General features: G+C 39.4%; 1 protein-coding gene across 1 annotated transcript in view; it reads left to right on the top strand.

Moving 5' to 3' along the window:
* LOC106535714 (thyroid hormone receptor alpha) overlaps positions 1-12,233 on the top strand; it is a gene marked incomplete at both ends in the record, with an annotated part of 45,049 nt that overhangs the window by 20,830 nt on the left and 11,986 nt on the right. The window contains 1 exon segment of the mRNA XM_014032782.1: positions 8,418-8,778. Coding sequence (XP_013888236.1) covers positions 8,723-8,778 — 56 coding nt within the window.

The raw sequence follows: 12,233 nt of genomic DNA on the forward strand, positions 1-12,233 counted from the left end.
ATTGTATCGATATTTTCTTACACCCCCTACTAAACATGGATGCTACTTGTTAGCATGTCAGTTCTGAAGTTGTGCAATCAGAGCTGATTAAATAATTATCCAACGTGCAATTTTTAAAGTACCGATTTAAATAACGTTTAGGAACCGGTACCGTTTTGAAAGTATCGATTTGGCACTGGTATCGAAATAAACCCTTTCAATACTCAACCTTACCCCTGGTTCGGACTGAGGTTGCTTCCAAAAATCTCATATATGCTTCCAGTTTATTACCGCATACTGAAAAGGCCTGGGTCTGATTTGAAAAAAGAAATCTGATTTGTCACGTTCAGACTGTCAGACATTAGATTTGGGCCGCATTTAGCTGCAGTGTGATCGTAGCCGATGAAAACCTGTCTTTGTGAACTCAACACCACGAGGCGACTATTTGAAAACTGGCCTCACAGATAGTTGGTTTGTTTGCACTCATTAGCACATGTTAGAGATTCTCCATCAGTAATTTTGTGAGCAAAGAGAGAAAAACATAACATGAAACATGATATATACACTTCTGAACTCCTTTCAACCCCGGGACGCTTTCCTTTTCCAACCACATATACGCAGCTCACCCTGCCATGTCTCATTATTCAACCGCTAACTGCTCAGGTCAACCTTAGGAGTCAGGGTCAGTGACCTCATGTCTGCTGCCGGGGTGTGACTTCCAACAATAGTTGTCCCTCACAAGCTCAGCTTTCTCAGGCTGAYCATGTCAGTGCACTCTGTTCTGCTTGTTCCTCTGTGCAAAGAAAATAAAGCTTTAAAAAAGTCAACTTTTTGTCCACGATTATTTTTGTTAGTCAGATTTCTACAGCAGTATTCACCGGGGGGCCTCATGTATAAAGGGTGGATAGGCACAYAAATGTGGTGTAGAGGGAGCTGGTAGTTCCAGTTGACCCTGAGCCGATCCATGCTATCTGTGTGGGATGGAATTATCCATATGTCTGCCATGAAGGGTGCATGAAGGTAACTAACCATTACCCATTTGTTGTAYTGAACAGCATGGTTGGTACCAAACTACAAGCTAACACGGTGCAGTTTTGGGTCTCTTCTTGGTAAAACTATTTATTTATGAGCACCRCCACCTCCAAATGTTTTTGGAGTCATTACTAGCCAGTGGTTCAAATGAGTGACTTCATGTTTTTTGCTTGTTAAGCTACAGCTTTGGAGCATTCTACCAAGCCAAAGTATGGGGCGCCAAGTGTAAAATAAAATGTTTAAAATATATCACTAACACATGTTCATTATTTAGCTCACTTTATGAGTGTAAAATCCTAGTAAAAAAATTCAATGAATATTTCAATGTTATTTAGCTCACTGTTTTTACGTTTTGCTCATTATTACTAAATGACCAATTTAAATTGGTATATGTTCAATTCTAATTATACATGTAAAACTAAATCTTAAATGTTACAGCTAAAACATAAAGCTTGCATTTTTAAGAAATTTTGAATGGAAAACAGCCTTTGCTGTTGGTGCATGACTTTTATTGTGATGTAATCATCCTGCGACAAATGTCAACGCAAACCGCAGCTAAAGATAACATTTAAATTTTAAATTGAAAATTTCACATTCACAAGAAGAAGTGGTCAAACTCCAAGCATAACATAAACCACTTCAGCAAGGAACTCAGTGTATACATCACCATGATTAAAGGACTTGAGAACAAAAAGACAGTAAAACCATTTTGGTTCTAGAAAGACATGATGTGAATTTATTTAACATGTAAATTAATTTGTACATAATTTTTTTTATTTGTTACATTTGTACTTGTTATACCCCTGGCAGAAAAATGTTTGTAATGTTGATGTAAATAAATGAAGTTTATATAAAAAATAAAAATAAATAAATTATTAAGTAAAGTAAAGTAAAGTTTTATTTATATAGCGCCTTTCACAGAAANGCTACCTTTAACAATAGAAAAACTAAAAACCACGCAAGGGAAGATGAGGGAAAAAATTAAAAAATAATAAATAAATAAATAAATAAATTGTTTATTGAAAACAAAATGGATAGTACCTGTGGTCCATCAGTTCAATGTGCAGCTCGGGACACCGGCCGCAACTACAAGTTTGATATCTTGCAGGGAAGCGTTAGCAGCATTAGCGGTGTTAGAGGTTGCTCTTGTCACAGAATGATGACATCACAACAAGAGGTGCGCACCAATAGCAAAGGCTTCTTTACATTCTGAAATACTTTTTTCATTTAACTTTACATTTAGATTTTGGATTTAACATTTAGAGATATTAACATTTACATTGAACACTTCTTAAAAATTTGCATAGTATTGGAACAGTTAGCTAAATAATGAAAATACTATATGTTAGTGACATTTTTTATTATGCTCTACTTGGCACCCCATACCAGAGTGCCTCTGGGTTTGCATCACTGACATCAATGAACACATGCATAAGTTTGAAACACAGCCTCACCCTCGGTGCACCTGACAGCATTGACAGCTCACTTTTACGCCTCCTGTGCTCGGTATTAATGTCAGAGGACAGCATGTCAAACACAATCTTTTTATGCTCTTCTACCTCTTTTAGAGTTAGTCGTTTCATGCGTCAACATGATTTTTGATCTGTTTACGTATTTAGGGATGTGCTTCTGTATTCCACGCTGATTGGGATGTACCAAGAACGCGCTTGGATTCGTATAAATGTACACAGAGTCATACTTTTCTTCTTCTCAAGTTAAGCACACATCATGATTCGGTCTGAAAGTCTTTGTATGAGGTCACAAATTCCCGTGAGATTTGCGTTTGGACTGCAGCATCTATGGGAAAAGYGATGTTGACTTTAATCATTACAGCACAAATATGTAGTTCCAGTGYCATTTATGTAAAAATGTACTCTCTTGCTTGCAAACAAAATCATGGCTAAACTTGCCTTCTGACAGTTCTTGTTGTTCACAGATTCTCTCTGAAAGGAGGCTTTGTTTAATCTTCATTCCCAGTTTGACCTAGATCTTTCTTTCCTCACTTTTCATCAACTATGCTGCCCACTTAAAAATATACTTTATGCCATCTAAAACCAATTTCACATTGCTGTGTTTTTTTTCTTCCTTTTTATCTTGTCCAAATGTATTTTCATGTCCTAACCCTGAGTAGAGAGGATATTAAAGTTAGCAGAACTTCCTGGGATGGAGTGAGAGTAAACAACGACGGACTGGCTGAAGGAAAAAAGGAACCGTGTGGCTTTTTTTTAAGCTGCAGATAAGATGTAATCTAGAGATTTATCAGACTGTTTTTATGTTTTTCCTGTAAGTTTCCTCAAGGAAATTTACACTCTACTAATCAGTAAACGTTCTCACAGTTGACCAGATCAAACAGGTAGATGAAACTTACTGTCATATTCTTGTCTGTAAATCTGTAAAGTTTTGTTTGATACTGTCTTTAATTACATGTTTTGATTTCCAGTTGAGCATCACTGAAGTTTTGAAAATACAAAGCATTGTGTTTCATACATCACAGTGAGCTTTGATGGATATTTTTGGCTTTTAAATCCTGTATCCGAAAGTCAGACTTGCAGCCTCTTTGTTAAAGTGATACGGGTAAAAATGAACGGAACAAATATAAAGTATTCTCGAAGTCAGACTGATGTCATCCAGTCACGTGATTTCAACCTCCGTTTTCTTATGGGGGAAAACTGCAGCTGAAGGGAGCAGGAAACACGGTAATCTCGTGGAAAAAAACACCGCTGTCCATTGTCTGTCTCATCTTTCTCTTAAACCAAAAAAAAATGACCCCCCAGACCTCCTTTTTTACTGAGGCTCAAAGTTATCTGACAAGCAGTAAAAAATCTACAGGAAGAAGAAAATAAAAACAGGCGAAATTTGAATGGAGATTGGCGGCAATGACGAGCCAATGAGAGCAGGACTTTATTAATTACATCTGTGACTTTAACCTGTTTGGATTTTATAGTTAGTGTGTAGTTTTGAGTGTTTACTCTTCATTTTAGCCAACTTTAGTGTGTTTTACATCAAAACAATGAGGCATTTTTTAACAAGGAGAAGCACGGAGGTCTGCAGAGGCAGAACGACAACACATGTCTTATTTCTCTCCCCTCAGTCTTACAGTTAGAAAAAAAATTATCTCTGGATGTTTTTTTATGTGAGAAGTGCAGTCCTACAGCAAATTTTCATCATTTTTCCTATTTTCCTCATAGAGGAACTCATCCTATTTTCCCCCAAACCAATATGTCAACCTCCGTTTACAACATGGTCACGTGACAAAGTACCCGGCTGTTCGACTTTGAGAATTGGCTGGTCCAAAGAAGCTGTAATGAAACCTGAATGGAATATTTTCAGCATGTTGAGTGTTTCTTATTGGTCAAAGGTGTAAAGTATTGGTTGCTTAGCCCTACCCTTACATTTTACACAGAGACCCCGGGCTGTTCTGGTCCCTTTTGTGATGCACAACCTCAATTCCAATGAAGGTGGGACTTGAGTTGCTTGTCTTTGTAGTGAATACAAATAAATATAGGTTGAAAAAGATTTGTAGACCATCGTATTCTGTTATTTGTTTTACACAACGTCCCAACTTCATTGGAATTGGGGTTGTAGGAGTAATGAGAAGTGATGAAGACTTTAAACATACGCAGTTTATTATGAGCGTTACAAGTGATCAAGTTGTGTAACTAAATCCTTTGCTTCCAGTCCATTTCATGATTCAATTTTGTTACAAATTCCAGCAAAAGCACATTTTTTCAACTAAAGGGAGATATTTCAATTACTGKTTCCTGTAACTTCAAATTAAGGGATATTAAAAACATTTGGGATAGGCTGAGGAAATAGAACTTAATGCATATTTTGAGAAAAGAAAAAAAACTTCAAACCTGTCTATTCCTGCTCTTAACAATATTAACAATAAACCCTTGTGTTATAAAAGGTGTTTTTCATGTCAYTTTCTCACTCTAATAGCTAGATGGTTCTCTAAATTGGGTCGGTTTTTGTTCACTAATTTGCTGGTATTTAGCTGTAATTGCATTTGCTAATCCAACAATAGCCCCCTTTTCCCCCTGCCCCACTGTGATAAACAAGTAATTGTTTGGGACACAAACACCAACTGAGGCTAGTGCCACTTGTYGCAACAGTTGATGTGATAGAGAGAAGGGCATTGATAAAGCACACTCCATTAGCGCTTTGCTAAACCTTCCAGGGTTTATGTCATTACCGTCTCCGTCACCCTCACACCACGCTGGGTCCTGCTCAGGTCGGAGCGCTGGAACACTTTCCCATGAGATTCGCTGACAGCTCTGTTGTGAAGGAATTTTGTTTGTTGTAGTTCAGTTTTTTTTTTTTTATTAAATCTGCTAAAGAGACAGTTTAGGTGATCATTTGTCACTMCCATGATGACATCCAGACCTGCCATGCCTCCTGGAGATTTAGTCCTTAATATTCCTTCTGATAAAATCAGGACTTCCTTCATCCTGGTTCTTTTTCAAGCTATGACTATCCACTGGAGATACCCCATCGTCTCCACTAAATACTGCCAACTGCTGGCACCTGCTGCCTGGATACCTTGATCCCATTCTTCCCTGGAATGCTTTTGACTGCCTTTTTCTTGATCTATGGTTTGCCTACAGGACCTTTATGTGCTGTTGCTCTGGATCCATGGTTCTCACCTGGGATCCATTGCTCTACCTGCTGGATTGTTGTTTTCCACTCGGTGTCTGTAAGGATGGCACAGGACTGTTGACTGCTTAACCCTGGTCATCGAGGGCCACTGTCCTTCAAGTTTAAGAGGTTTATCTGCTCCAACAAACCTGGTTTGAATCAATGAGTGATTAACAGGCTTCTGCAGAACACGAAGAGGGGTTTCAGTCTCTGAATCAGGTGTGTTGAAGCAGGGAAACAGCAAATCATGCTGTATAGCCACCKTTGGGGACCAGGATTGGACACTTCTAGTTTGGAACATCATTGAAGACTAATCATTTTCTTGGGATGACAATCTCTTCTGTTTCGTTGGTTATGGAGGTTTCTTCAGACACTAAGCTACTCTGTTCTTCAAGCTGAAATCCCTGATGGTTACCAGGTCAGGTCAAGACCATATTCTGTGATGTTTTTAAAAGGATTTTTTTAAAACAATGCGATTTTGTTTCAAGTCACTTATTAGACCAGTTAATGTCCTCATCTATAAAATTTTCCAAATGATTTTGGGGATCTTCTGTTCCTTTTGTTCTTTCAAGATGTTTCTGGTCTTTTTCTCTTTTCATTTGACCTTTCTCCTGAACAATCAGAACCTTTGGCCTGATTTGGAGCTAGTTTGATAAGGCACCACTGTCTCTCTACATTCTGCTGCTCTGAGTGAATTTAGATGTTTTAGGTTTAATCTTTTCGTATGAAACAGTTAATAAACCCTCAATAATAAAAAATAACTGGAAACCCTTCCTTTTACTTTTAACTGTGCACGTTAGGGCACATTTTTTTGTCCGCTTACGTCATTGCACTGCTCTGTCCCATGTTGTACGCACATACTAGAGTTATGGATATGGCTAAAAAATGTTTCACGATGTAAGCGTTTCATATCGGTCAATATGGATAAATATTGATTACATTTTTGTTCTGTTTGTTTTACCTATTTGAAATAAGGACAGGAGACACAAGGCTGATTAATTCTGCCAAACTGGTGACGTGACCTTTCCTCTTTTATCCACAATTTCCTCTCGAGCTTTTGCATCATTTTCTCCTTTCACTCCACTTCGTTCTTTTACGGAGTTACGAAGCACGGTTTACGTGTATTTATTTATGTGTAACTTTTTTTTATTAATACTGAATTCTATGAAATTATACCTCCTGTGAAAAGAATTGTGAACAACTGAAGGCATGTGATTAAAAAACATATCGTGGTAACGATTATTCCGTCTCATCTCACAGCCCTTTTATGCAGCCTACACAGACTGAATGGGATACAGRTATGGATTGAATTGTTGCTTTACTGCTTGTATCTGYRTAAAAGTTGCATTCCTGTACACATATCTGTGCCATGTTCAGTAGACTCTTGTTTATCTGGAGGTTTTAATGATGAAAGCCTTTATTGTCTTCYTTTGTACAATGAAATGACATTTAAGAACACCCATTCAAGAAGACACACACATGACAAAAACATGGGGGAACAGGTATTCAGGTCATGCAGCAACCAGTTGGGTCGCGCTACCTTTAAAAAGCTTGGAGGAAAAATGAGTTAAAAATGCCGTCATATTTAAGGTTTTACTGTCAGTTCTTGTTAAATCTTATATCAGTCTTGCTTGCAAAGGCGGACTGCTTTAAGGAAAGCTGCATTTAAGTCTGTTGTAAGCAACAATAGTATCAGTTCTTTCTGAGGGCAGACTCATGCCCGTCTCAGTGTCCCAGATTAGGTAGAACCAGGGATTAGCAGGGAAAAGAATAAAGCCTTCCAAGGAAAACAGAAGAGGAGACGAGGGGGGCCGATGGATCCGAACCTCGGAGTACTTACCCTTTCAGAGATTACACCGCTCACCTAAACTACTTGGGCATGTTTCAAGAGGTGACAATTCCTAAGCTGAAAGCTTTCGTTTTCCAGGAACTGGTCAGTTGTAGCAGCAGCAGCTGAAGGTGACTTTTTGACCTGCAGGTCATTGATTTGCTTCACGGCTCAGAGGAATTTTTCTACATTGTGCACTCGAGGTTCAGCCTGCTTCAGATGACCGCAGCTCTGAATGAAATGTGAGCCTCTCTCACAGGAGGCTTAGTGCAGCGTAACAGAGTAGACACAACATGTGGTGGGTGTATTCTCACTTCCTCGGGAGCTACACTTAGCAACGCTCTTCCAGTAATGCACATTTAAGAGGAATTCAGAGGCGTTTTCATCTGAGAAATTGCTCTATTTTTCTTTCTTTGTTTAAATTAATTTGCGTAGTATACGTGGATAAAAAAGGTCACACAATCGGGACAAAGAACACAGGTTTGATAAACACCAAAGATATTCTGACAGAGCTGCAACATTTGACACATTGGGAAGAAAACAAAGTAAATTGAGCACTTTAAGCTGTATCGCTGGTTATGATTCAGTTTTTTTTTGCCATGGCTTGGACAGAAACATGTACAAAATTTATCACCAGTGTCACAAACAAACTGCATATCATCTTCCACTTTTCATACCAGATTTGTAGGTTCTAGATCAGGGATGTCCACTGCTGGTCCTCGAGAACCACTATCCTGCATGTTTTAGAAGTTTCTCTGCTTCATCTCACTATTTACTAGCTTACACACCTTTGTTGTTATTGGTGTAATTTTTATTTTGGTTCTTTTGCTTTAAAATAAAAAAAAACCCAGAGTTTTTGACGAYAGCGTTGCAAAAGTAGACCTTTCTCATCCTTTAAATCCAGTGTAATCTGATGGTGTATTCCTGTGAACTCTTCCAGGCTGGATCCCGTTCCTTTTGTCTCGCTGAAAGTGACACCCGCCTCCAGCCCTGGCTGCAGGGCCGACAGATATACCCTTGGAGACCCCGACATCTACCGGATCCTAAAGAGTCGCGCCAAGGTACATCCCAACTTCACGAGGGGTCAGCCCCACCCCCCGACCTCGCCCTGCCTGGAGCCCCAGGGACGGGACTCCGTCTTGTTTCACGGACTGAGCCCTACCGACCGTCGAATGACGAGCGTGCTTTGGAGGGCGGGGCTTGCCTCAGTCTCTCGTGATTGGCTGCTGGATGGAATTGAGGTGAATGGAACACATGCCCAAGGAGCAGGACTCTAACCCATCAGAGGGAGAAGAGAAACAGTGAGTTTGCACCGGCGTTGTGTTGTTTCATGTCAGGAAAAACTAGATTTTAGTTTTTACTCAACGTCTGTGTCGGAAACTCTGATTTTAAATCTTCTCTTGCCAAAATGTTAAAAGTGAAATGTTGCATATTTCTGGTTTTACATCTCGATCAAACTAAAAACAGCATCTCTCTTTTCTCTCGTCTGAACTCTTTAGAACTTACATCTGTAGATCCAATGTTTCAGCTTTTACTTTGGTTCTTGAGGAGCCGACCTCTGCAGACTGACATGAACACAAACAAACACAGCACTGTTTAAACCCCATCACATTAATGAAAACATAATATTGTCAGAATGGAGTAGCAGAACCAGAGAAAGGGGGCAGAGCCTCCAGACAGAAAAGATTTAAGGGTTATCAGTCAAACTCTGGACGACTCAAAATAGGTTGAAACTGCTGAATGACTGAGTTATTAAGTCTGGGAATGCTTAAAGGGAGCCCTGACTGGCTGTAATATTAGACAGTATTTGATAAACATTTACTTCAACTGTAAAAAAAAGATTGTATAAATACTGTAGGATGTTTAGTTCTTTTTTAATTTTATAAAAAAAAATATGAACACACTGACGGTGCCATGTTATTTACACCACAAAGCCTACTGGGTAAATGATGACCTTCACTAAGTGTTCTGGTGCAACCATCCACCCTGAGGGTTAATTTTGGACAATATCTGATGTTCAGCCTTTTTAAATAAAACCGGAGCGCCTTGACAGAGAGGAGAATGTAGAAATGACTCAGCTTATGGAGGACAAGCTTCATGGAAGGAGAACCGTTAGCCTTTTAGCCACCGTGTTAGCCCCTGAGCTAATGTGGTGATATTGCTGGGTTGCAGATGACGTAGTATCATGAAATACAGATGGGGGGCAGGAAGTAAATTCATCCCTGCTTCCTTCTGTTGATTCAGCATCAAAAGGCCTAAATTCTGTGCCGTGTACYGTTAGCCTCTCWAATCGGGYGAAATCTAAAAACATTGTGTTCCAAAACAAAATAATTGTAGTTTTGAGGCTTTTGAAATCTTTCTTCTGGTTCGTCTTATACGAGGTCTGCAGCAGCAGATAGTTTATGTCAATCACCTCGATGCCGGTAAATCCTCCAGATTATATGACAAGTCTTTTTTTGTTAAGACAATATGGATCGTATCCTAAATGTACATGTATTTTTTTCGCAATATCTTGTCTGCACCAGCCCATTTTTTGGCATTAGCGTACTCAATGTGAAACATTTTGTTGTTTTTAGAACCGTAGCAAACCACTTCCTGCCCCCCATCCGGGCACAACATCTAGGTCACGTGACTGAAACCCAGCAATAGCATAAGAGCTTGAGCTAAAAACGTTAGCTCTGGAACTAACGCTATATATATAACTAATAAATATGTGGCGTTAGTTCATATGTAGCTAACGCTATACTGCAATATATATTTATTAGCTTGGATGCTAACGCTAAAGCACCATGTGACAATATATTTTTTAAGATTTATAAAAACTAAATGGCCTATAGTATTTTTATAGTCTTTGTTTTGTAGTTGAAGTAAATGTCTAAAATTTCAACAAGTTGGGGTTCCCTTTAAAGCTGACACTCAATCCTGATTAGTCATTTCTACAAACGTGGAAAGAAGAATACGTTTTATATTCTACGTTTCTGAGAAAGTTCATTTCTCATCATTGCATTGTTCTAAGGAATACTGACTTTATTTATAAAAAGTATTTACTGTATATGTGTGGGACTGAGAAGAGAGACAGTCTGCTGCAGTTCGATGAGAAGCTTCATCTTTGGAACTTCTTTTACACTCGTTCATTCTTCGATGATCCCTTCAGTTGAACCCTAACCCTCAGGTTTATAACAACAATAAAAGCGGTTCATGTTTTATTGCCGTGTAGCTGGACTGGCTGAGTGCCTTTACTGTAAAGCAGCATCATATATCCCCTCCTCTGTGTAAAGCCCCCCGTACAATCTCAGCTAACACGGACACCTGTCAGGGGCTCACAGGCTCTCCCTCTGAGAGGACAGTTGCTTTCAGGCTTTTAGAAATGAACGTCTTTTTTTTTTCTTCTCTTGTCACGTTTGGGTGTATATCTGCTCCTTTTTACCCTAACATGGCATCATATTCCAGCTGCAGCTCGTAGCACATTAGACAGTTAAAAAGTGGAAGATTTAAGCTCAGGAGGTTTTTGCAAGTGAGGAGTTGCTTCTTTGATCGCATCCTAACGTTGTGTTCTGCAGTAAAAGTGGACTTTTATGCGCTGCCTGTCAGCCTGTAGCTGTTTACAGGTCTGGTTCTTTATATAAAAAAAACAGGAGGGAGTTTCTGCACAACACTCCCAGCAAACAGTGGATTTCACAGTGGGCGATGGGTTTTGATGCTGTCTCTGAAACCTTTTGAAGCCTCTTTACATCACGTTGGATTGCATCATTTTTTCAAACATGTCACCTCAGCTGATGCAAGAGTGCAAACACTTTGTTACTTAACAGTAGAAAAGGAAGTGTCTGCTGATCACACCTGACTGAGCTCTGCAGCTATTTCAGCATTCTAGTGGAAAAAAAGGTATTTTATTTTTATCTGGACTGCATTTATYCCCAAGAGACATGAGCTGGTATAACTCAGGGGGTTCATCTGATCAGGATACCTCCCTTTGGAGGTTTTTTATGCATGTCCTAGGARGCCCCAGGGTAGACCCAGATCTTTCTGGAAGGATTYGTCTGGGAACACCTTGGGGTCCCTGAGGAGGAGCTGAAGKCTGTTGGGAAGAGGGAGGTCTGACTTTCTCTCCTGGACCTGCTGCTTCTAATATTACTTCTTCTGAAGCCTGCTGAGCTGATATTACCGTATTTATTCAAGTCCAATACGTACAATTAAATCCATAAAATCATACATGAAGTTGGGGGGTAGTACTATACTCGGATAAATATTTTTACTTATGTATTTTAACTGAAAGATCGGCTTCATTCACAAAACGCATAAGTCCGGAAATGAGACCTCATCGTAAAAAGCAGTTGAAACAAGCTCACCTGTGACACTCCTCTGTGCTTCAGAACGAGATAATAACAGATCCAGGCAGGCAACATGATGTGAAAAAAAGTGGGGAAAAGCAGTCCTGCACCTCAGTAATGATAGCGAACTAATGACATTAGCGTGTGACCGGGCCGCTCCTCAAACAACAACAAACTCATGTTCATCTGTAATGGCTGCCGTCTACCGGTGTTCTGAAAAAGTTTGTATCCCTGAAAAAACATTTCCCCACCAGAGGGGGCGCTCGCGAGTAGGAAGTAATCTGCTTTTCCCCCACAAGCTGGTCCAAATCTTATATGAAGTCTCTGACTTTTGTGTTGGCGCCTATGTTTGTTGTCAAAATACATTTTAGTACATACATGTAAGTTGTTAAAATAAAATGAACAGTCCAATGATCATTTTACTGATA

This window comes from Austrofundulus limnaeus, unplaced genomic scaffold, assembly GCF_001266775.1.
Source record: "Austrofundulus limnaeus strain Quisiro unplaced genomic scaffold, Austrofundulus_limnaeus-1.0 Scaffold1539, whole genome shotgun sequence".
Classification (NCBI taxonomy): domain Eukaryota; kingdom Metazoa; phylum Chordata; class Actinopteri; order Cyprinodontiformes; family Rivulidae; genus Austrofundulus; species Austrofundulus limnaeus.